A 26,055-nucleotide genomic window follows, 5' to 3' on the forward strand; every position below is an offset into this window, starting at 1 on the left:
GGTGTGTGTGTGTGTGTATGTGTGTGTGTGTATGTATGTATGTATGTATGTGGCAATCAAAAAGAATGAAATCTTGCCATCTGCAGCTATGTGAATGGAATTGGAGGGTATTATGCTAAGTGAAGTTAGAGAAAGACCAATATATGACTTCACTCATATGAGGACTTTAAGAGACAAAACAGATGAACATAAGGGAAGGGAAACAAAAATAATATCAAAACAGGGAGGGGGACAAAACATAAGAGACTCATAAATATGGAGAACAGGCTGAGGGTTACTGGAAGGATTGTGGGAGGGGGAATGGGCTAAATGCGTAAGCGGTACTAAGGAATCTACTGAAATCATTGTTGCACTATATGCTAACTAATTTGGATGTAAATTAAAAAAAAAAAAGATACTTGCCAGATGTCAAGACCAAGAGGAGGTTCAGGGAATAATGGTTGTAAAAAGAGATTTGACCAGTCTGAGGAACTTGCAGCTATTGGTGGAATTTAGTTCTTAGGGCCATGTATAATGCCTTTTCCTTCCTCTTTCTAGTGTGTATGAAATACAGAATTTTTAAAGGGAGTTTTGGTAAAGATGGGACTTCAATATTCTTGGCATTGGAGTCAGCATTTGATAGGAATTTATGATGTATAAAAGGGAGCACAATTGGGTAGTAAGAGGCCAGAGTTAGAAAGACATGGTTGGTGTATGAGCATATTGGTCTCTTTCCTTTCAGTAGAACCCATTAATGGAATATAAAGCAGAGAATTGATTCATTTGTGATGTTCCTGCCTCAGTCCTAGTAGAAATTCTAAATTATTTTATGAGAGGAGGTAAAGGTTTTGCAGGCTTTTAAAATGAGATGAGTCAGTTCTGTAATCTGACCTTATAGAAAGCTTATTCTGAAATGCAAACCAAGTGATAGGTGCCATATTGCCATTAAATTCTGTACTTTGTCCCATGTGCTATAGCCATTGTGTAAAGTGTTTTCTTTTTTTAATGTTTATTTTTGAGAGAGAGTTGGGAAAGGACAAGGAGAGGGAGAGAAAATCCCAAGCAGGCTCTGCATTGTCTGTGATTACCCACTCTAAAAAAATTTTTTTAAAGATTATTTCTTGAGTGAACGAACACACACAGAGTGAGGTGGGGAGGGAGAGAGAGGGAGAGAATCTCAAGCAAGCTCTGCACTGAAGGCACAGAGCCCCTGACAAAGGACCCCAACTCATGAGCTGTGAGATCATGACCTGACCTGAAATCAAGAGTCAGATGCTTAACCGACTGAGTCACTCAGGTGCCTCTAAAAAATTTTACTTTTGCTATGGATTTGGTGACTATTCTTTTAGCATTTTTCTGGTTTTTCATTCTCCTTTGCATCTCTTTGTGACCTCTTCCTAAAGTGAAGTAAATTGTAAGTTAGCAACTTTTAAACCTCATAGGCATCTGTCCTCTTATTTTCTTTTAAAAATTTTTTGAATGTTTTAGAGAGAGGGGGAGACAGAATCTGAAGCAGGCTCCAGACTCTGAGCTGTCAGCACAGAGCCCAGCACGGGGCTTGAACCCATGAACCAAGAGATCGTGATCTGAGCTGAAGTCGGACGCTTAACTGACTGAGCTACCCAGGCGCCCCTGCTTCTCATCTTTTACTTTAACCTTGAACATAAAATGGGTTTTGCCATATTAGATCTGAGTTATTGCGCAAAGGCCAACACTAGACCTAATCTATTTACATTCCCTCTTTTTGCCTGTGCACACTATTGAGTGTTGAGAATTGTAGAGAATTTTACTCTTTGTGACTTTGAAATTTCCTGTTTTTATTTTTTATTTATTTTATTTATTTATTTTTACATTAAGGTTTTTTTTTTTAACTTGTGGCAATTTTTTTTCTTTTATCTATTTATTTTTTCAATATATGAAATTTATTGTCAAATTCGTTTCCATAGAACACCCAGTGCTCATCCCAAAAGGTGCCCTCCTCAATACCTATCACCCACCCTCCCCTCCCTCCCACCCCCCATCAACCCTCAGTTCTCAGTTTTTAAGAGTCTCTTATGCTTTGGCTCTCTCCCACTCTAACCTCTTTTTTTTTTTCCCCCCCTTCCCCTCCCCCATGGGTTTCTGTTAAATTTCTCAGGATCCACATAAGAGTGAAACCATATGGTATCTGTCTTTCTCTGTATGGCTTATTTCACTTAGCATCACACTCCAGTTCCATCCACGTTGCTACAAAGGGCCATATTTCATTCATTCTCATTGCCACGTAGTACTCGATTGTGAAATTTCCTGTTTTTATAATGATGAGAGATTTCCCTAGTTTTTTGAGAAATAGCATTGGAGTTTGTTCTTGGCCTCTGTTATGTAGGTTACAATTTGAAATTGTTATGTGATCATGAAGCAGAATCTAAACTGGTTAGGGGGTGCCTGGGTGGCTCAGTCGGTTAAACGTCCACAACTTTGGCTCAAGTCATGATCTCACAGTTCGTGAGTTTGAGTCCTGCTTCGGGCTCTGTGCTGACAGCTGAGAGCCTGGAGCCTGCTTTGAATTGCGTCTCCCTCTCTGCCCCTCGCCTGTTCACACTCTATTTCTCTCTCTCTCTCTCAAAAATAAATAAATATTTAAAAAATTATAAACTACTTTTGGTTAAAAATGAATACGTTTGCGTGGTAGTGTATTTATGGCACATGGTTTAAAATGTAGAGATGAGATCCGTTATTGGTCTCTCTGGAATATTGTAAGAAAAAAGCTGGTATCTGTGAACGATTTCAAACTTTTCATATGTCCTAAACCCGAGGAAGAATTTATATTTAATAGGACATGTTCACTGTTCAGTTTTGATGTATTACTGCATCTGCATTTCTCATCTTTTTTCCTTTTTGTATAAAAGTCTCACAGAAACAGACACTTCCAGTTGCTCCCAGAACTCGAACTTCTCAAGAAGAATTGCTGGCAGAAATGGTCCAGGGGCAAAGCAGGACCCCCAGGATAAGTCCTCCCATTAAAGAAGAGGAAACAAAAGGAGATAATATAGAAAAAAGCCAAGGTAATAATTTAAATGATACATCATCCTTTATTATACTTTTTTCATGAGACATTAAATATTTGCCACTCAATATTTATGAAATGTTCTATGACAAAAGTGCTCATTAGGCCCAAAAATAGAATGAGAAGGGACCATGAGAAAAGTCTGTACCTATACTTTTCAGAATTTTAAGTCTTTTTATTATGAAATTTTTAATGTTATTAAAGTGGAAAGAATAGTGCAGTGAATTCCCATGAATCCAGTTACCTCACCTTAATAATTACCAGCGTTTTGCTGGTTTTAAGAAAACTTGTATTTAGAGATACATAGATGCCTACATTTTCTCTTTTTTTCTTTTTGTTAATCCTACCCCTGTTCTCTTAAACTTGAAATCCTATCTTTAAATTTCCTCTTTCTTAGCATTCTGTGTCTTACCTGCCAGATCTGCCCTATTGTCCCAGTGGCCCTACTTTATTATCCTCTTGTGCCTGGCATACTGTGGTTAGCCTTGAGCTGACCTTTCTGCTTCCTTTTTCTCAATCCCAACACCCCAATCTCAAGTACAAACACTTTCCTGTTTAAAGTGTGCCTCTGGGGGTGCCTGCATGGCTCAGTCATTTGGGGGTCCAGCTGTTGATTTTAGCTCAGGTCATGATCTCAGGGTTGTGAGCTAGAGTCCCACATCAAGCTCTGTGCTGAATGTGGAGCCTGCTTGGGATATTCATTCTCTCTCTCTCTCTGTCCCTCCCCTACTTGAATGTGCGCACATTGTGCACTTTCTCTTTCTCTCAAAATAAATAAAAATAAAAAATAAAACTCTATTATAAAAATATACAATATGACATCATGTGACTCCTTTCTGAGAGTATTCTAATGTTTCCATCTCCTGCATTGTCCAGGATTGACGCCATCAACTTGGCGTTTACACAGCTTCAATATCTGGCCTCTAGGCCTGTCCAGTCATTCTCTACTGCTTTCCAACCTTTTTTCCTTCTGTTCCTATCAGGAAAGGTTCTAGTTTCCTTTTCCTCTTCTACTGAGATCTGAATTTAACAACCCACCCAAACTGAATGCTCATCACATTATTTCTGACTTACACCTTTCTGATGTTGGCATATGTTTTTTTCATTTTTCCTTAACTGTGTTCTTGAAATTGTTCTAGGTTCAAACATTTCATGAAGCTTTAGTGATTTCATCCTATGTTTGTTTCTTCTGTCTTAAAAAAAAACAAAACAAAACTCTTGTGGGGCACCTGGGTGGCTCAGTCGGTTGAGCATCCAACTTCGGCTCAGGTCATGATCTCATGGTTCATGAGTTCGAGCACCGCGTCGGGCTCTGCTGACAGCTCAGAGCCTGGAGCCTGCTTTGAATTCTGTGTGTCTCTCTCTGCCTCTCTCCTGCTCCTGCTCTGTCTCTCTCTTTCAAAAATAAACATTAAAAAAAATCTTTGGATTGTGCAGTTTGCCATGTTGGCATTATTTGCAGTTCCAGTAAACGATGGACCTGAGAACAGAAAAATTCCAAAACAGCCTGTAGGTACTAACTGGAAAGTGTAAGTGGGCCAATTTGTGAAGAGCAACTGAAACTGACACTTGATCTTCAGTAAGGGTAAGCATTGCAGTTATCAAAGCACATCAAACAGTTTTAAATCCATGATTTCATATGTTTTGAAGTAAATCCTTAACTAGCTTCTGGAGGATAATAGATGCTAATCCATTGTCTTGAAAACTGGATACATAATTGAGCATTTATCTTGTCTTTAAAGAGTGGTAGCCCTGGGTAACTGAATAGTATAGGAGTTAGCATCTGTTTTTGTATGTAAAGTTTTATTGGAACCAAGCCATGCCCATTCATGTACGTATTGGCTGCTTTTGTACTACATCCACAGAGTTGAATAGTTGCAGGAGACCATAAAGCTCCCCCAACCTAAAATAGAAAATGTTTGCAATTCTTTACATAGTAGATGGGAAGAGCATTTTTTTTTTATAGTAAACTCTGCTCAATGTGGAGCTTGAACTCATGACCCTGAGGTCAAGAGTCACATGTTCTATTGACTGAACCAACCACACACTCCTAGGAAAGCATTTTTAAAAATTACTTTAGTAAGTAAAAACAGAATGATAGAATTATAGTTTCTGGGTTTTTTTTCCCCCAACTCAGTAGATTAATGAATGTAGGCACTGGTGATTAATGTCTACGAAAAAAGTGAAAGCCATTTCATGCCTCCAGATGAAAGAATAAAACTACCTTAGTCTTGCCAGAGGATTTGATCCAGCAGTCAACTTGCAGAGGTACAGAGGCCAGAGGAATATGTTGGTTGTTACATCATGAGTGTGCAACAGGCAAAGAGCAGCCTCTGGGACACCATATAGGTCAAACAGCCTGAGAATTCTAGATTAAAAGACCTAAAAGACAAAATAACGAGGGGCAAGGTTAAGCTCTAGCAGCTAGAGATGCACACTTGTGTGATAAAGCCACAAAGAAAATTTAGGTATTAGTATAAATGGCATAAATGGTTACTTTTGGAGAGGGCTGATTGGGATGGAGCACATGGAAAGGTTTCTGGGGTAGCTGGCATAGTTCTATTTTCTTGACCGGATGGTGGTTGTAAGGGTGTTTTGCCTTCTAAAATTCCTTAAACTACTGTTTGTGTTGTGTTGTTTTCTGTATCATTGTTTTGTTTTAAAGTAAAAGGTTAAAAATTTTAAAAGGGATCAAACACATCTTAAGATTACCGTTGCTCTTACTGAATTGATTTATTCACAATCACAAAAGTGACATTCTGCAAACAGCCATTAATTACTGTGCTTACTGTTTTACAGCTTTCTGACATGTTTTTTTAAAATCTAAATATGCACACATGTATTGGCATGAGTTGTTGATAGTGTTCTTTCATCTCTCTGGCCTCTATTTTTACTAGCCTACCACCTCACAATATTCGTGCTATTTCTCTTTTTGTCTTGGATTAGTCTGTCACCAGAAGTTTATTTTGTTAATTTGTTCAAAGACTTAAAAACAATAATTCTGGCTTTATTGATTCTCCTTTGATGACTTGATTTTCTATTTCATTGGTTTCTACTCTTTTAATATATATCCATCTATATTTTTAATTATTCTAGCTTGTCTTTCAGATGTAAACATTTAAGGTGTAAATTTCTCTTGAGCGTCACTTTTGTTGCATATTCACAAATTTATAATGTTTTCATTATCCATCTTAGTATTATGATCTTCATCTTTGACCTATGAGTTATATGGAAATGTTTTTGATTTATGGTATATGGAGGATTTGTTTTTGTCTTTTATTTTTTTATATGTACCGTTGACTTAATTGCATTGTGTCACTGTGATCTGTGTCATATATATTTTTTGAAAATTGTTAAGACTGAAGGCATCAATTTTATACGTCTTCCATGTGCATTTTAGAAGAGAGTGGACTATAATTGTTGGATTGAGAATTTTGCATTTAGTAGATAAAGCTCTATGGTTACATTGTTCAAATCTTGATCTTACTGAGTTTTTGGTTTGCTTGATTTATCAGTCATTGATAGAAAGTCTTGAGATTGCCCACTAGGATTGATATATTTATCTTAATTTTCCTGTACTTCTATCAGCATTTGTTTTCCCTGATTTTGTTTTCAGTCTTCTCTTTTAAAGTTTTAGGCAAATATATATCTTAAATATTATAAAGCTAGATTGTTTTTTAACCCAGTCTGAGTTTGCCTGTTACTGGAAAGTTTAAAACATTCACATTTCTTAGATTTCTAATATGTAGTTGGACTGGTTTCTGTCATCTTTTTTGATTCATAATGGCCTTTCATTTTTTTTCTCTTTTGCCTTAAAGATTCATTAGTTACTATTGTTGATTGCCCCAACTCTGCTTTTTTTTTTTTTTTTTTTTTTTTTTTTAACTAGCTTAAATGAGAACACTCCATTTCTGTTCATTTAGTGGTTTGCACTGGAATTTTACCATGCAAATTTAATCGCATATTTCAAAAGTTAATGTTCTGACCCCATTTCCAAAGTAAATGGACTTTAGAATACTTATGCTTCAGTCTTTACTTACATAATGTTTCCATTGTTTTGTTTTGGTCTTCTTTAAAATGCGTAAGTTGGGCACCATTGTCACTATTTTACCCAGGCATTGTTTGTTCAGATTTGACCTACATGTTTATCATTTTTTGTTCTGAAATCTTGAATGTTATTTGGGGGTCATCCTCTTCTACTATGTTCCAAGTATTTTTGAAGTGTATTCTTTGGAAGTTTCTTTAAGAATTGGTCTGTTTGTCTAAATTTGCCAAGAATGTTTATCTGGTTTTTTCCCCCCCTTGTTGTGTGTAATTTTGCTGGATACCCAAATCTAGGGTAACAACAGTTATTTGTTCTCAACATCTTGTATATATTATTCCATTGTTTTCTGGCTTCCATTATTGTTGAGTGGACCTGTGTCATTCTAATTGTCTGTCGTTCCTTTGTAGGTGATCTGTCCTTTCTCTGGCTGCTTTCAAGATCTTCTTTGTCTTTGATGTTCTGCAGTTTTACTACGATGTGTCTAGGCATGGATTTCCTTTATTTCCCTATTTTGTATGTGTTGTATAAAAAACATTTAAATAAAATATTTTACGCTATGAAATATACATTCACCATAGAAAATTTGGAAAAACAAATCTTTGTAATGCTTGCTGATAGATTAGAAATTAATCAACTAGCATTGAAAAATTTAACATAAAAAGCAACATTCTTTGCTTCGTTCTTCTCCACACTGGTTCTTCCCAGAGGGCTACCACTTTTTTTTTTTAAGTTTATTTATTTTTGAGAGAGAAAGAGTGTGTGTGTGAGTGGGGGAGGGGCAAAGAGTGAGGAAGAGAGAGGGTCCCAAGCAGGCTCCACACTGTCAGTGCAGAGCCTGATGCAGCACTCAAATCCATGAACTGTGACATCATGACCTGAATGGAAATCAGGAGTCACATGCCTAACCGACTGAGCCACCCAGGCACCCCAGAGGGCTACCGCTTTTAAAAGCTTATGTTTATGTCTTTAATTTTTTTCATGTCTATAATATGTTTTATAACCAGTGTTTCTTAATTCACAAACTTGTAGGTGGTATCTTTTAGTTCTTTGCTACGGTATATCAGGATCTAACACTTTTCCCTGCTTTTTAGGCCCATACAGTAAAATCACTATCTTTTGGTTCATTTATTGGCTACTTTTATTATTTTAAGGAATACATCTAAATATTTATTTTTTGTGAGATTACTATATTTCAGTATATTTTGACTCCCAAAAGATAAGGATATTTATGTGCCTTTTTAAACTATATCTTTTTTAAACTACATCTTTTCTCACCACACCTTCTAAGCTCTGCCATCTGTACTTCTATATTGCTAAGGATGATCAGATACACATTTTGTTGTATTTTCCTAGTTAAGACGACTACTCTTTGTAAATTGACTAAAAGTGGAGAACCAATAAACAGCATATTTACATTATTGAGACTATATGAATAATACTTCATAGAGGACCAGATTTACTTTTTGTCTGCAGCTCTTTGCTAGGGGTTCCCTAGAGTCTTTTTTTTTTCCACTCTTGGACAATTTTTTGTTTTTCTTAGGTTCTTCCCCCCTTCCCCCCTTATTATATTGCCTACCTTTATTATGGCCAAAAAATCTGTCATTTTATGCTGTTAAGTCTTTGGGTTCCCCTTTTCTTAGGGACCTTCATCTTAGAGCTTCTGTCCTTTTTTTTTTTTTTTTTTAATTTTTTTTCACATTTATTTACTTTTGAGACAGAGAGACAGAGCATGAACGGGGGAGGGTCAGAGAGAGAGGGAGACACAGAATCTGAAACAGGCTCCAGGCTCTGAGCTGTCAGCACAGAGCCCGACGGGGGGCTTGAACTCACAGACCGCGAGATCATGACCTGAGCCGAAGTCGGCCGCTTAACCGACTGAGCCACCCAGGCGCCCCAAGCTTTTGTCCTTTTTTGCTTATTTGGTTGCTTACTAGGTTTGCTTCAAGGCTGTCATTCCAGGACTTAACTCCTCCCCTGAGTTTTCCCTGCGTTTCCTGGATCTCATTGTCTTCTCTGTATATTCTTCCATTTTGTCACCACATCATGAAGAAACTTAAAAAGGATGACAGGTAAATTTTTCTGAGTACTTAGAACTCTTAAAGATATCCTTGTACTTAACTGATACTTTGGATAGGTACAGAATTCCAAATTGAATTTTCCTCACAACTTTGAAGGCATGGCTTCATTATCTTGAGGCTTCTCATGTTTATGCTGAGGAGTTGGTTGCTCATGTGATTCTTACTCCATTATAGAATACCTGGGATTCATTTCTCTGGGAAGTTTTAGGATTTTCTTTGTGTTCTTGAGGTCTGAAATTTGCTGTGATAAACATAGGTGCTAGTCAGTCACTTTTGGATTGGGTACCTTTTGTACCTTTTTAATTTGAAAATCCATGCTTTTAGTCTGGGGAATTCTCTTTATAAATTATTTCTTTAAAACCATGTTCTTTTTTCATTGTTCTCTTTTGGGAATTCTGTTACTAGTTGGATGATAAACTTCCTGCTTTGATTTTTCTCTTTTTTCTCCTCATTTTTTACTTGATCTTATGCTACTTTGGGATGTTTTATTGACTTTATTACCTTCCTCCGTTTTTGTTTTTTTTTTTTAAGGCAAACGTATTTTAAAATTTCTATAAGCTCTTTGTTCCGTTTATGTATCTTGTTTTGTGGATTCAGTATTACTTCAAATTTATCTGAACATAATTAGAGGATTTTTTTTTTAATTATATTTTGTGCCCTAATTGATGGTTTCCTTCAGAGTCCATTTTTTTTTTCTCTTTTATGTGTAGGCTCTTTTTAAAAATGTCTGCAGACACACAGTTCCTAGTTTAAGAAAAGGCAGTAAAGAGGCTTACCTAGAATTGTGTGGGCTAAAGCTTTGCTGTGGGTTTTGTTTAAATAAAGCAAACAGTGGGGTGTCTAGGTGGCTCGGTCTGTTGAGTGTCTGACTTTTGATTTCAGCTCAGGTCATGATCCTGACCCAGGATCATGGGATCAAGCCCTGCATCGGGCTCCATGCTGAGTGGAACCTGCTTGCGATTCATTCTCTCTCTCTCCACCCCCTGCTTCTTGCCCCTCGGCACACATGTTCTCTCTATCTCTCTCTCTTCCCCCCCCCCCCCAAAAAAAAAGAAAGAAAAGTGTTTTACAAGGAGCTGCAATTGGCCTTGAAATTGTAGAGGCGTTTCCTTGGAAGTGTTTACACTCCTGCTAGCTGTCTAGATTCTCCCCAGATAATTTGTTGAATTCCTTTTTAAAACATTTAATTTTTTTTTTTTTTTTTTTATAAGTAGGCTCCATGCCCAACTTGAGGCTTGGACTCCTGACCCTAAGATCAAGAGTCTCATATTCTCCTCAGCCAGCTAGGCACCCCAAAACATTTAATTTTTTAAAAAAATGTCTGAGGCTGTATCATTCGTAAACCTTGTTTTCTGTTTCACGTCCTTTGTAGTCTTCTTTGTTCCTCACTTCTCACAGTTGGATGCTCTTTTGTTACATGTCATCCAAGTTAATTATCTCAACGTTCGTTATCAACTCCCAAATTTATATCTCCAGCTAAGACTTTGCATCTGAATTCCTAATTCCTGTGCAACTGCTTATTCTACATTTCTTCTTGGATATACTGTAAATTATTTTAAGCTTATCTGAAACCTAATTACTATCTCCTGCAGTCTTCCTCATTCTAGTTAATGGCAGCACCACTCTTCTAGTTGCTCAAGCCAGAAACCTAATGCTGTTCTTTCAAGCTTAGAACCATTCCTTTCCTCTCTCTCTCTTCTTTTCCTTTTCCCTTTTATGTTCCTTCTTCCTTCCACCTTTACCAAATCCTGTCCACGTCTGCCTTCAGAGTATATTTAAATTTACCTATTCCTTATCAGTTCTGCCTCTACCATCCTAGGTTAAGCCATCATCCGTGACTTGCCTTATCAGAATAGTGTCCTTACTGGTCTGTCTGCTTTCAAACTCGGCCTCCTACAGTCTGTTGCACACAGTAGCAAGTGTTTCTTTTAAACTGTCAGTGAGATCATGCTTCTCCCCTTCTCAGAACCTTTCTGGTGGCTCCCCATTACACACCCACGTATAAAAGTAAGATTCCTTCCTGATGTTGTCACCTACCACCTTCTCCCTCCGGCTGCTTTTCTTTGCTATCCACCAGATATACTTGGTGTGTTCCTCTTCCAGAGCACTCAAAGAACAGCATGTCTGAGATGCTTTCACCTTTTACCCTGGCATATTTTTTTCCTTATGTCCATATAACTCAGAAGTCATCCCTGTGAAGTGCTCTCTAGCCCCCCACTCCGTAACCCACTTTTTCTAAAGCTTTATTTTTCACCATAGTACTTCTTATCTAAAAGGCATTTCATGCTTTCATAGTTCAGATATTTTTTATCCAGGCTCAGGTTATCAACATAAAACATGTTATACTTTAACATACATTTTGGGTTTTTTGAGGTTCATCTTCTTCCCCTCCCCACCAGAATGTAAGTTCTCTGACCGGGGCGGGGTGTGTGTGTGTGTGTGTGTGTGTGTGTGTGTGTGTGTGTTGTTCATTGCTGTGATTGAGTGCCCAGAATGGTACCAGACAGTAGGAGCTCAGTAAATCCTTGTGTCTTAATGAACGTGTTATCTCGCAGCTTTCCCAGGGTTTCTGGCTTTTCTGCTCTGCCTCACAGACGGTATTTGTCCATAGATATTGTTTTCCAGAGGTTGTTGAAATCTCATCTGCTGTGATCCCCTTCCTAACCCATGTCTTTAAATGTGTGATATAATTTGTGATTACATAAATTTTTTGTGTACTGAAATCATTTTTTACTGTGTACATTCTGTAAGTATTTGATTTACATCTATCCCACTGTTATTGATTGGTAAGTATGGTAGAACATGTTAAAATAGGACCCTAAGGAGGATAGGGATATAAGTATTTCTAATGCAGTAAAATTTCTGGTTATTTCTCCCTCTACCTCAGTGGGTAATCTTAGAAACTCAGTTTGGAGGCCACTGTTGTATGTTGTTAGGATTTTGTCCTTAAGTTCTTTACTTCATTTTTACGGACTCTCCAGAAGGAGAGGCTATGAATGCATATGCCCAGTGTATCATGTTGGACTAAAAGCATTTTGAAGGAGTCTTAGCAAAGAGAGGAGTGTTTATATTCAGACAAAAAGAAAATCTCCCCTTAGTTCTGCCGTTGCCTTCCTCAGAGGTAAGCACTGCACGTAAAACAGTTTGTAGTCGTCTTGGCATTTTTTTCATATGTATGTACATGTATGTCTTTTCTGTGAAAATAGAATTACATGTATATTTATATGCACACCATATATGTACATATAAAATACATCACGTGAGTTTCTCAGTGACATGTTTTGTTCTACTTCGTATGCCTGGAGAAAAGTATAATGACATGGTGATTAGGAGTATGGACTGAGGGAGTCAGACTGCTTAGGTGTTAATCCAGATACTGCTGCTTACTCCGTGACCTTAACCTTTCTGTACTCCACTTTCCTTAGAATATGTAAATGCCCTCTGCTGGTAGATATTTACATTGGAATCTGTGGAAGGATCTTTTCTTACTTTGCATTCTAAAGTTGGGCCGGGAACAATAGTTGATAATAGGAAGCCTCAAATGGGCTCTTTTTAGACATTTTGTTACTCTTCTGTTAGAGCCCTTTCCTGCTTCTCTCTTTGAAGTGAAATTTGCTGCCCTCTAGTGAGCCAACTGGTTTTCTTAGCGTTTGGCTAAGGATGTGCTGTTCTTCCTAATGTTTATACTACAGAGACCTGTCAGCTAGGGCTCTTATTTCTGTTATGAGTCCAAAGCATTGTAAATTGTGAAAATTACTTTCTACCTAAAGATTTTAAGGAATTAGATTAAGTTTACAGATACAGTTGATTAATGAATAAAGATTCTTTTATAAATTTCAGTACTTTTTCTTTTTTCAGTTATTGTGAGCACCATCTCTTTAACTGGGAAACCAAAGGTTACAACTCATCATAAGAATTCTTTTGTAGAGGCTATGGGGAGCCATGTCCACCATCTTGCATCTTTGTACAACTTACTTGTTGCTTGGCTAGTAACCAAAGTAAAAATGAAAACTAAAGCCACAGAAAGACGTTTCATGTTCTTGAATTAGAAGATTTTAATATCGTTAAGATGGTGATCCTCCCCCAAATTGATACATGAATTCACCTCCATTTATGTTAAAATTCCTGCTGGCTTTTTTGAAGAAATTGGCAACTGGTCCTAAAATTCATATGGAAACCAAAAGGACCTAGAATAGCCAAAACTACTAAAAAATAAGAAAGTTGGAGGACTTACATTTTCCAGTTGGAGAACCTATGACAGAGCAATTGACTAGCACTAGCCTAAGGATATACATACAAATTAGTAGAATCAAATTGAGAGTCTGGAAATAAACTGGTACATTTCTGGTAAGTTGATTTTCAACAAGAATGCCAAGAGAGTTCAGTGGGGAATAAATACACTCATTTCAACAAATGGTGCTGGACAACTGGATACCCACAGGCAAAGAATGAAGTTGGACCCTTACCTTATGTAAATTAACTAAAAAATGGATCCAAGACCTACATGTAAGAGCTAGAATCATAAAACTCTTAGGAAAAAAGTACATGTAAACCTAAATGAGCTGGGATTAGGCAGTCGTTTCTCAGATGTGACACTCAAAAGCACAAGCAACCAAAGAAAAAAATTGATAAGTTGGACTTAATCTAAATTAAAAACTTCGGTGTTTCAAAGGATGCTATCAAAATGAAAAGATAACCCACACAGTGGGAGAAGAATCACTCATCTAATAATAGTCTATCATCAAACCAAGGCCAAGTCTTCATTTCTCTTATCTATAAATTCCTACCATACCATATTCATGCAGCTGAATTGCAGTATTACCATATATATTTTAAGAGGTCTGTGATTGTGGGTCTAATACCCTACCAACCCTCTCCCTATAAAGGATATGCTAAAAACTGTGCTGTACTATTTCAAGGGTAAATGAAACTCAAGATACTAAATAAAACAACTTAAAAATAATTTCAATCCTGAAAATTATAGTTTAATAAAGGGACAGAAATATGTTAAATTCATGTCATATCCAGGTATAAAGTACTTAATATTATAATTTTGACTTCAGATCTTCAGTGCTCCTTGTCAGATGAGGTAAATAATAGAAAATTCTTTGTGTGTCACGTGTCTACTTTCAGCCAATCAGAAGCCAGAATTATTTTGTAGGCAATAATAGGGTTTATTGTTTGGAGAGGAGCTTTAAATAGGGCTTACAAGATATACATGGCTTCATATTAATTAAGGCTTCTTAGTTGTAGCAAAGAGAACATTGGTCTGGTTTGTTTACCATTTTCAAGTTTACTTTTGAGTTCTGACTCCAGAAATGTACAATCCTATCTTTTTAGTTGTAGGTTTTAAGATGTTATTCACTCTTAATACTTTTTAATAACAGCCTTAATCACTTTTTATTTTTATGAAACAATATAATGGGCTGTGAAGGAAAAATTGCCAAATATTAAGAGGGAGAGAGAATTTTATGAAAATGTCTTCAAGGTTTCCATCACCATCTTTACCGATTTTCTTCTCACCTGGGCCAATTGACTTAGGTTCTGTAACAAGTTCCTCTTGTTCACTGAATGAGCTAGACAATATTTCCCATCTTTTAAGGAAAATATCAACTGATATCAGTGAAATTAAGGGAATGAAAGCAGCAGTTTTGACAGTGGAAGCAAATCTTTCTGATTTAAATGTTAGAGTGTCACAGAATGAAGCAAAAATCTCATCTTTGGAGGTTAAAATGAATGAATGCTCAACATCAACATCTGAATGCAATAAACAGTTTGAAGATCTTCAAGAGGAAGTAGATTTTGAATCACAGTCAAGGACTACTGATGTAAAAATAATTGGTTTCCTTAGAAACATTGAAAAAGGTAAATTTTTAGTATGTGATATCTTATAGATAACTTTTGAGACAACTCACTAGTTGTCTATATATAGAGGCAGCAAGTCACAAAACTTGAACTTCACGGACCTTTAAACAGCAAAGTTGGAGTCTGTATGATTAATTTAGAAGCCTGGAAGTTACCAGTATTCTCTTTAGTGGATCTCTGTAAAATGTTTTCAAGAGAGATGAACATAGAGAAACAAAACTTGAAATGTGAGAGAATAGTCCTCTTTCATGTATCTGTCGTGAAATCTCTTAAAACGTGTAATTCTTTCATTGTTCATTGTGTTAAAGGGACCTGTAGTAATACTACAATTGGAAGAGCTTCCTATAACCCTAATATTTATCAGTTTCCCGAGCTGTCCTACAGAGTACAACTTGACCAAATGACATCTGTATTTGAGGTTAACTTACCAGGATTTGCTGTGTTTTTGCTATGATAATTTTGGAAGGAATTCTTTTTGGCATACCACTAAAGAGTATTATGTTAACTTCTATTTTAAAAGAAAATAGCTGATAGAATTTTGAATGGAGTATAGTTTTTAAAATGAAAAACCCCTTTTAGCGAAACATGGTAGTTGGCAGGCAGTTGCCAACTTATGTACATGTACTGAGTGAGCAAAGTTTGTCCTTATGAAACTATTAGTAATATATACACTAAAAAGTAGTAACAGTCATCTTACTATATTTTAGTATTTGGAACTCTGTCAGTCACATCCCTTTCTACACTGTACTGTACCACTTTTGTTTTACTTTTTTGATTTAAAAAAAAAATTTTTTTTTTTCCAACATTTATTTATTTTTGGGACAGAGAGAGACAGCATGAACGGGGGAGGGGCAGAGAGAGAGGGAGACACAGAATCGGAAACAGGCTCCAGGCTCTGAGCCATCAGCCCAGAGCCCGACGCGGGGCTCGAACTCCCGGACCGCGAGATCGTGACCTGGCTGAAGTCGGACGCTTAACCGACTGCGCCACCCAGGCGCCCCAACTTTTTTGATTTTTAAGTTTAAGTGAAGTATAGTTGACAGTGCAGTATTAGTTTCAGGTGTGCATAGTGATTTGACATTTACATACATTATGAAATTGTCACCATGATTTGTAGTACCATCTCTGACTATAACTGGAAGTTTGAACCTCTTAATCCTCTTTACCTATTTGTTCTTCCCCTACTGCAACCACTAGTTCTCTGTATCTGTGAGTCTGTTTCTGTCTTGTGTTCATTAGTACTGTTTTTTAGATTCTACATGTAAGTGGAAATCATATGGTACTTGTTTTTCTCTTACTTTACTTAGTACCGTCCATCTGTTGCAAATGGCAAGATACCATTCTTTTTTATGGTGGAGTAATGTTCCTGAGTGTGTGTGTGTGTGTGTGTGTATGTGTATGTATGTATCACATCATTATCCATTCATCTGTCTGTGGACACTGAGATTGCTTGCATATTTTGGTTCTTGTAAGTAATGCAGTAAACATAAGGGTGCATATATTTTTGCAAATTAGTGTTTTCATTTTCTTGGGGGCAGATACCCAGAAGTGGAATTAACTGGATCCTATGGTATCTAGTGTACCGTATGTATTTCTATATTTAAGAAATTTTTTTTTTGAACTTTATGGATTTATTTTGAGAGAGAGCATTTGTGTGCAGGGGAGGGGCAGAGAGAGGGAGACTGAGAATCCCAAGCAGACTCCCTGCTGTCAGTGTAGAGCCCTATGTGGGGCTCAATCTCATGAACTGTGAGATCATGACCTGAGCTGAGATCAAGAGTTGGATGTTTAACCAACTGAGCCACCTGGGTACCATTGGTATTTGTAGTTTTAATTTTAATTTTTAATTACTGTTTTTCACAGTGGCTGCACCAACTTCCATTCCCACCAGCAGTATGTGAACATTCCCTTTTCTCTACATCCTTGCCAAGACTTGTTATTTCTTGCCTTGTGGATACTAGTCATTCTGACAGGTGTGAGGTGGTATCTCATTTTGGTTTAGATGTTGGAACATCTTCCATTTGTTGGCTATCTCTATGTCTTTAAAAAATACCTGATTCAGCTCCTGTGCTCACTTGCTTTTCTTAAAGATTTGGGTGTTTTGTTTTTTTTCTTAATGTTCATGTATTTGTTTTGAGAGAGTGCAAGGCGTGCACGAGAGTGGAAGAGAGAATCCCAAGCAGGCTGCACGCTTATAGCATGGAGCCATACCATGCTCAGTCTCATGAACCATGAGATGACGACCTGAGTTGAGATCAAGAGTTGGACACTTAACTGACTGAGCCACCCAGGCAACCCCTCCTCTGCCCTTGTTTTAAAAAATCAGATTGGGTTTTTTTGGTGTTTTATGAATTCTTTATATATTTTGGATATTAATTCCTTAATAGGTCATTTGCAAATATCTCCATTCAGTAAGAAGCATTGTTTTATTTATTTTTTTTAAGTTTATTTTGAGAGCAAGTGAGAATGCACTCAAGCAAACGGGAAGGGCAGAGAAAGAGAATCCCAAGCAGCCTCCACGCTGACGTGGAGTCCAGTGCAGGGCTTGAACCCACGAACCATGAGATCATGACCTGAGTTGAAATCAAGAGTTGGGACCCTTAATGGACTGAGCCACCCAGGTGCCCTGCCTTTTTGTTACTATGCAGAAGCTTTTTAGTTTGATGGAGTCCCAGTTGTTTTCCTTTGTTGCCCTTGCCTAAGGAGACAAATCCAAAGAAATACTGCTGAGAGTGATACCCAAGATTTTACTGCCCCCCCCCTTTTTAATGATTTCAGGTCTTCTATTTAGATGTTTATTTCAAATTTATTTTTGCATTACTGGAAGAAAGTGGTCCAGTTCCTTTTATTCTCATGTAGTTGCCCATTTTCTAAATACCATTTATTGAAGAGACTCTTTTTTCCTGCTGTAGATTCTTGCCTTTTTTTATCATAGATTAATGGGGTACTTTGCACATTTTAGCACTGTTATTTCTTCCAATCCATGAGCATGTTGTATCTTTCCATTTATTTGTATCATCTTCATTTTCTTTTCATCCGACAGTTTTCTGAATATAGGTTTTTTACCTCCTTGATTAAATTTATTCCTCAATATTTTATTCTCTTTGGTGCAGTTGTAAGTGGGATTGTTTTCTCAATTTCTTATTCTGCTACTTTGTTACTAGTGAATAGAAACAGATTTCTGTATATTTTATATCTTGCAACTTTACAGAATTCATTTATTCTAATAGTTTTTTGGTTGAGTCTTTAGTGTTTTGTATATTAATCATCTCTTCCTTTCCAGTGTGGGTGCCTTTTTTCCTTTTTTTTTTTTTTTTTTTTTTGTCTCATGGCTAGGACTTCCTGTACTGTGTTAAATAGAGGTGGCAAGAATGAACATCCTTGCTTATTCCTCATCTCAGAGGAAAAGCTTGTAGCTTTTCACTTTAGGATATTAGCTGTGAGTTTGTCCTTTATTATGTTGAAGAACCTCTATATCCGTTTGGCTGAGGTTTGTTTATTTTATTTTTTTATTGTAGAGCGCACACAAGCCAGGGAGAGGGGCAGAGGGGAGAGAGAGAGAATTTTAAACAGGCTTCATGCTCAGTGTGGAGTACAACGTGGGGCTAGATCCCACAACCCAAAATCAAGAGTCAGACGCTCAACAGACTGAGCCAGCCACGTGCCCCTGGCTGAGTTTTTATCATAAATGGATGTCAGATTTTGTCAGATGCTATTTCTGCACCTCTTGAGATAATCATAAGATTCTTAATCTTTGTTTTGTTACTGTGGTGTGGCATGTTGATTGATTGTGGACATTGAACCATCGTTGCGTTCCTGGAATAAATGCCACTTGCTCATGGTGAATAATTATGTTAATGCGTTATCGATACACTTTGGTTTTAGATCAGGTGTGCGCCTGATAACCTCCTAAGCACTATGGTGGCGGCGGGCAGTTTGGAGAAGTGTGACTTCTTTCCATCCTATCTTTGAAGTGTAACTGTGAGGAGATTATGAACCCATTTACGAAATAATACTCCAGCTAAGTATGTTTTCTCACAGGAGATTCATGCTGCTGTAGGATCTGGGCTCCAGACCTCTGAACGTCATACTTGCTCATTGTTCTCTTCATCTCAGTCCATGCTTATAGTTTGTCTTTTGGAAACGATCAGATAACTCTGCTGTGTTTTGGTTTGCAGTTCCAGGGGTGGGGGAGTGGGTTGTAATGGTGAGAGCCCAGGTGATGGAGGGAGATGTTTCTTATTTTGATCTTGGAGTTGGCTGTCGCCTGTCAACTATGGCTCAAGGTGTGTGTCTACACAGTACCACCTCCTGGCTTTTCCAGCCTTTTACCTTTATTCTGAGGCTTTACCTCTGGTCCAAGAAAACTGGCTTCCAGACAAAAGAACAACAAGGAATTTGGTCTATAAATATTATTAAATTGCCATGTTGAAGCTATAAGTTTGTTGTTGTTGTTTTTTTAAAGACTTTAAGAACCTAGTAAGATTATTTTAGGCTTCATTTCTGGAAATATACATGTATTGTTTGTTTTTAAAACTTAGTAAAATTTGGGGCGCCTGGGTGGCGCAGTCGGTTAAGCGTCCGACTTCAGCCAGGTCACGATCTCGCGGCCCGTGAGTTCGAGCCCCGCGTCAGGCTCTGGGCTGATGGCTCAGAGCCTGGAGCCTGCTTCTGATTCTGTGTGTCCCTCTCTCTCTGCCCCTCCCCCATTCATGCTCTGTCTCTCTCTGTCCCAAAAATAAATAAATGTTGAAAAAAAAAAATTTAAAAAAAAAAAAAAAAACTTAGTAAAATTTGAAAATTTGTATCCTAGGAGCTCCACAGAGGCAGTTGTTATCCCGACTACAAATCGACCCAGTAATGGCAGAAACTCTGCAGATCAGTCAAGGTTGGTAATCATCTTAAATTTTCATCTTAATCTAGCATTTTTCAGTTGCTATTTCCATTTCTTACACCTCATTTAATGTATTCTGTATATCTTAGATCCTGCCCTAAGATGCTATATTTAGATCTGTGAAAATATTTTAGGGCCAGGAGACAAGATCTGCATTTTCTTCATGTTATATGGTGTTCGTATGTTTCGTCTCATTCAGAATCTTTCTTGCTTTGATGTCGTTTCACCTGAGTCCCTGGAATCTGCTGGCAGTCACTTCCTGCTCCAGGGACAGTTTGAATCCCTAACCTTCTTTCCTTTCTGCCCTGCTTTGCCATTGTCTTGAGCTGCTTTTATGTTCCTTAGCCTGTTCTGCCTTATCCTCACTTCCACTTCACTTTAGAATTGCCTCACCAGGGCCACACTTGGAATTTGTTGTTCTTAGAGCCACTGTAACTTCATTGTTTGCCTGTCTCCTCCACCCCCCACAAACACACACATGCCACGGTCTGCTTTAGGACAGGGACTAGTGCCTTACTTATCTATGTTCTCAGTGCTCGCCCTGCCAGATGCATGCGCAGACCCTAGTAAATGTCCACTGAGTAACAGAGGGGCCATTGGTCACCTGCAGCCTTAAATTCAGAAACCTTCTTTTCTCCTGCTTCCTTTTATTTCCCCAAACCTGCCCGTTGTTGGAAGCTCTGGTGGTGCCTTGACCCCTCCCTGTGGCTCTTGCTTCTTCCCCCTTGCTCAGGCTTCCACAGTCAGTAGGTATATTTCCTTACCCCACCTACCTCTGTCTCAGCAAGAAGAACTTGTCATCTTTCAGGGTCCCCTTCCACCCAGATGCTAGATCCTACCCAGTCGATGAACACTAGTGTCCCCATACTCCTATAATCTTAATCCTGCCCCTCTCCTGGCTTCTCCTTTTTGCCTGTGAAAGTATTTAAATACTCCCCATCCTTGATGTTGCTGTCATCTCTCAACATTCCATCCTGTTTTCTACGTAAGGGTATTTTCTTTCAAAATATTTGGCAGCTAAGCTCTGTGTGTGTTGTATCCACTTCACTGACATTTCTGCATTCTTTTTGTTTTCTTTAATTTTTCCTTTTCTCCATGGTGCACATACAGTTTGAAGCATCTAGTCCTACAAGGACTATAGCCTTTGCTTATCTCCTGTCGTGGTTTTTATTCTGGGAGTCCTCTTGTTTCTGCATATTCCCCTTATTTATTTTTCATATACTGACTTGTTTCATGTATGCAACAGTTTCTTTTATTTCTCTGAGGATATTAAAGATAATTTTGGGTATTTTCTCCCCTCCCTTCTTGGTCTCATTTTCTCCAGGTTGTTTGTTTTGACTGCTGTCTTTCATGACAGGTTTTCCACAGATGTCTGGGGATCCTTGGTTGTCTTATATTTATGAGTGGGACACTCAAAAAGCTGATAGGCATTCTGGGTTCATTAGTTAGGATGGAGAGCTTGTGACTTCACATTTGAATATAGATCCTGCAGTGGAGACTCGTTTGTTTTGTCTCTTTAGTTAGGGATGCCCTGATGTCGCTGTTTTTAGGCTTTTCCTCTTAGACTGGTGAGGTTCTCCACAGAAAGATCTCTCAGAATAGTGGATTGGGTGCCAGTGTTCTGGAAGCGAAGTGAGGAAAAGAGGCTAGGGGAGGTACCTCAACGTTAATTACTATGTAATGTTTGCTCACACCTCCTCCCTGTTTTCAGAATGGTGTTTCTTTCAACATGCCGGCATCTCTTGGTCTAGAGACCCTCTGGTTTGGCCTTTCCAAGAGTCTTAAGTTCTGCCTGTCTCCAAGGGAGAAAATAGTCAAAGGTTATCAAGAAATCTAACTGCTTTTTAAAATTTCAGTACTATACGTTTAGTTGTTGTTGTAGCACCATTCTGTCAAAGACCACGATGCTGCATTTATAGGCCTCTCCGATACTGGCCAGTGAGAAAGCACGTCTCCAGTGAGTCCAGAAAACTTCATTTTAGGGCAACAGGTGTGGTAAGGGTCAGAAATGACAGAACAGATTTATAGTTTAGGAAGAAATAACTGCTTCTGAAATAGACACTTAAACATACCTGTATTTGCCTTGTCTTTCTCCCCACCCCTTCCCAGAGTCCCTGTGCTACCGGCTTCTCAGCCTTTGGAGAATCTTGGGATCCACATTGGAATGTCTCATTACTGGCTTAAGACTCAGCTTTTGCAGGTCTTAGCTTTTGACTTGCAAAATGTGGTTGTCTCTCCTTTTATAGTTATTTTCTTTGTGACTTTATGTTTTAATAATCTAACCCTTTATTGACATTTCATTGGGATTTTAGGAGGAAACAAAATGCATGGGTTCAGCCTGTGGTCTTCACAGAAGATGTCCCTAACTTGTGTCTGTCTGCTTGACCCAGGTGGTAATGTTAACCTTGCAGAGGAGGTTGGTGACGCTTGTAGGACGGAAAGCTCAGTTTTCAGTGCCCACTTTTCTAAACCCTGTCATATGTGACATGTCATCTCCAGTGTTTCCTTTGGTCTTTGATCATTTGGCTTCCAGGACTTCACCATCTCTGTTCTTCTGCTGATCCCATTTCATTCTCCGTTCTCATCTCCTCTCCTCCTGTCCCGCCCCTTAAAATGTTAACTTTTTCCTGTGTCCTGCCCTGAGCATTATCTTCATCTCTTCTCTCTTCTTCCAAGATGCAAACTGTTAGAGCTACTTGGCCAAGTGCAGGGTGGTGAGAAGCAGGCGGCAGCCTCGGACCGAGTTCTGTACTCTGCCTTTGCCAGCTGGGCACCTCTCGTGCCATTGAAGAGCAGCAGAGGGCATGCTGGTCTCCGTGACATGGGAGGGAGGGAAATCCGCTCCTTCCACTCCCCGTGAGGGTGCAGTGGGGATGGCGGCACTGACTGTGACACTTTGTTAATGAAACGCTTAGTTCACCTTTAGTTTGGATGCTGTTTCTCTTCTCTCTCCTCTTATTTCAACTTCAAAACTGAGAGCCCCACGAAGACTTCAAACTAAATAAATCTGAAATTGACATTTATCTTCGCTCCCCTTTCAGTATGCTCTTTGTCCCGTCCTTGTTGTTCTCTTGGGTCCGGTTTCTCCTTCACTCACCTCCAATCTGCATCTCTCTCCACCCTCCACCACCCTTGCAGGGAGGACGGCTCTGCTTGGTTCCCAGCATGGGAGTTGCAGGTGCAGCTTCTGTGAAGGGCCGGTGCTGATGGTGTGGAAAGGGTCTCCTCTCCCTCTTTTATGGGTTCAAATAGGACAAAGGGTGAGAATCTTTTCATTCATTCAGAGCCTCACCATCTCTTCTGGGCGCAACAACCTGGTAGCTGAGATCTAGGACTCCAGTCCATTCTTAGTACTACCTGTTTTTCTGAAAACTAGTTTGATCGTGTCACTTCCCTACCTAGAAACCTCTCGTGATTCTTTATGACTTCTAGATCAGAATCCAAACTCATTGACACATACAAGATCCTTCAGGCCTCTGCCTTCCCTGCCACTCAGCCTGGCACACACACCCCTTCCAGCCACACCACATTTCTCAGCGGGTCTTAGATTCCTTGCGTCTTAGAAAAGCCTCTGCCTTTTTTCATGTGGTTTCCTCTGCCGGACATGTTCTGTTTATTGTCCAAGTCTCTCCCCCCTGGTTATTCCCGCTTGTTCCTTTATTATCTGCTTCAAATGTCCGTCATCTGTAGGTTTTGTCTTGATTCCCCAGCTGGAATAGGTTGGTTGTATTCTCCCAACGCTTTATTCCCACTCCTTTTGGATCAGCTTTTAGGATATGCTATTCTGAAATTTTATGTACATCTGTTTTTCTATCTTCTTTGTGTACTTAGCACAGTGTTTGGTTGAATGGTGTGGATTTTGTTCTCTGTTATTTGCCTGTTAACCTTAATTGCAGCTCATTAACTTTCGTCACTTGATGGCATATTGATAGATCAACCATCTCTGTGCTTGTAGCATATTTTATAAAGTAGCCAGGCTTAATAAACATATTGTAGATGATGTGAACTCTGGTTATTAGCGTTGCCGGTCAGTGTTTTCTGTGCTGTATTTTTTTTTTAAGTGCCCCTTCATCTTAAAATTCCTTTTCAATATAGTCTTCTCTGTACAACCAGGCAGAAATTATGCCAGGTGAATTCTTTTCATCAGGATGTGTTCTCTGTAAGTGGTACTATGCAAAATGAACAAAACAGATTCTAGACTTTTAAGTAGTCTTTGTGTCATAATTCTAGGGAACGTGAGGATTCTTCTATGTATTTTTAGAAAATATTGTGCTTAGAGTAAGTTTATATTCATATCCCATTAGATGCCTCGTATAAGAACCTTTCTGTCCTGTAGGCAGGATGTATTCATTCAAAGTCCCAGGTAATGTGTTGTTATGAAGAGAGGAATACTTCCTTAAAAAAATGTTTGGCACAGAATTGCAGCACCATTCTGGGGTAGAACCATTGTGATTTTCCTTTGAAAATAATTACAAATATATAAAAGATTGACATTCTTCTCACTTGTGTGATGTTGGGAATGCAAGGTATATTCAAAAGTAAACATTTATGGCCAATTTTTTTGGCTCAGATTACTATGACATGGAATCCATGGTCCATGCAGACACAAGATCATTTATTCTGAAGAAGCCAAAGCTGTCTGAGGAAATAGTAGTGGCACCAAACCAGGAGTCGGGGATGAAGACTGCAGATACCCTTCGGGTACTTTCAGGACACCTTATGCAGACACGGTAGATGGTTTCTTTTTCTTGTGTAGCTTTTTTGTGTTGATTAGATAGTGCAGGTTGACCATTAGTTTCCAGCTCCCTTCTCCCCATCCTAGCCCCCAGTGTAGAGTGCTTTCATTGAGTCAGAAGTTAGGCCGGGCCTGGTAACCCAAATTCAGTTTTCAGGGATTCCGGTTCATCTTTCTTGTTCAGAAGCCCATTAACTTGCAGATAAGTCAGTCGACGATTTAGCCCCGTAAATAAGATTCTTTTCTTTATGCACATCCAGGAAATGAAATTTAAAAGCCAGGTGATCAAAACCAGGAAATCTTTGCACAGAAAGTTAGCAGATCGGGTTGGGATGATTCTTCCCTTAGAAAATGGACTGTTCGATAAAGGACCAAACCTACAGATAGTAAAATTAGCGTAAATACAGAACTGCTGGCCATTGTGTTCTGAACACAGATGCTGATTTTTCAGCTTATTTCCATGAGACCTTATGAAGATCAAAAGGACGATGTTTAGGGCGGAGGGGAGATTGTCCTTAGTGCAGCCTGGATGATGCCGCCGCGATTGGCTGTAGCCATTGTGTGTTAGCGGAATTCATCAGGGCTGTACCTGGAAGTCCTACCAAGTCGTTTTTGTTTTTTGTTTTTGTTTTTGTTTCGTTTTTAACTGAAGAAACCAACAAGTAAGGGAGCGATAGTTCTGCTGAAGAGCACTGTAGGAGGCTCAGCGTTTTGTGTTTGTTTCCCTAATTCTCTGGTATTTTCTATCTGTCTGGCAGAGATCTTGTACAACCAGATAAACCTGCAAGTCCCAAGTTTATAGTGACGCTGGATGGTGTCCCCAGCCCCCCAGGATACATGTCAGATCAAGAGGAGGACATGTGCTTTGAAGGAATGAAACCTGTAAACCAAACTGCAGCCGCGAGCAAGGGACTCAGAGGTCTCCTCCACCCACAGCAGTTGCAGTTGATGAGCAGGCAGCTTGATGACCCAAATGGTAGCTTTGCAAATGGTGTGTTGAGAGCTCAGATTTTCCCTTTCCAGGGTGCTGGCATTGTGAAGGAAATCTGGGGCTTGTCTCTCTACCTTGAATGCATATTGGTTGGAGGCCTTGCTTTTATTTGTAATCCAGTAGTGGCCTAGTCTCTTCTCTCAGACAAAATACTAGTTCAATTTGAGACTGTCCTGTGTGTGTGTCTGGTAGTGGGCTATTACACCAGGGCCACAGTGGAGCTCGGCCGTGAGAGGCAAAGTCTCTCTCAGCTGTGCTCGCGAAAGGGTGAACCATCCCTCTTTCTACCCGGTGCGCTTTTTTTTCCCTGTAGCAACTGTACCTGTTACTTTCCCTTTGTAACAGCAGTAGTCTCTCCTGTAGTTAACTTGACAGAAAAATGAATTAGGATGTTGATGCTATTTTTTACCTCAATGAAATTC

The 26,055-nt window shown here is 38.8% G+C and overlaps 1 protein-coding gene across 6 annotated transcripts in view; it reads left to right on the forward strand.

The window, feature by feature from the left end:
* ZC3H14 (zinc finger CCCH-type containing 14) overlaps positions 1 to 26,055 on the forward strand; it is a 47,146-nt gene that overhangs the window by 14,559 nt on the left and 6,532 nt on the right. For 3 of the 6 annotated variants that reach the window (XM_047861750.1, XM_047861749.1, XM_047861751.1), the window contains 4 exons: positions 2,868 to 3,023; positions 19,827 to 19,901; positions 24,478 to 24,637; positions 25,401 to 25,633. In XM_047861750.1, the coding sequence (XP_047717706.1) occupies positions 2,868 to 3,023; positions 19,827 to 19,901; positions 24,478 to 24,637; positions 25,401 to 25,633 (624 nt within the window). Of the gene's footprint in view, positions 1 to 2,867; positions 3,024 to 14,180; positions 15,014 to 19,826; positions 19,902 to 24,477; positions 24,638 to 25,400; positions 25,634 to 26,055 lie in introns of those variants that run through there. The other 3 variants (XM_047861753.1, XM_047861752.1, XM_047861754.1) reach the window with 2 other exon arrangements.

This window comes from Prionailurus viverrinus, chromosome B3 (assembly GCF_022837055.1).
Source record: "Prionailurus viverrinus isolate Anna chromosome B3, UM_Priviv_1.0, whole genome shotgun sequence".
Lineage (NCBI taxonomy): Eukaryota > Metazoa > Chordata > Mammalia > Carnivora > Felidae > Prionailurus > Prionailurus viverrinus.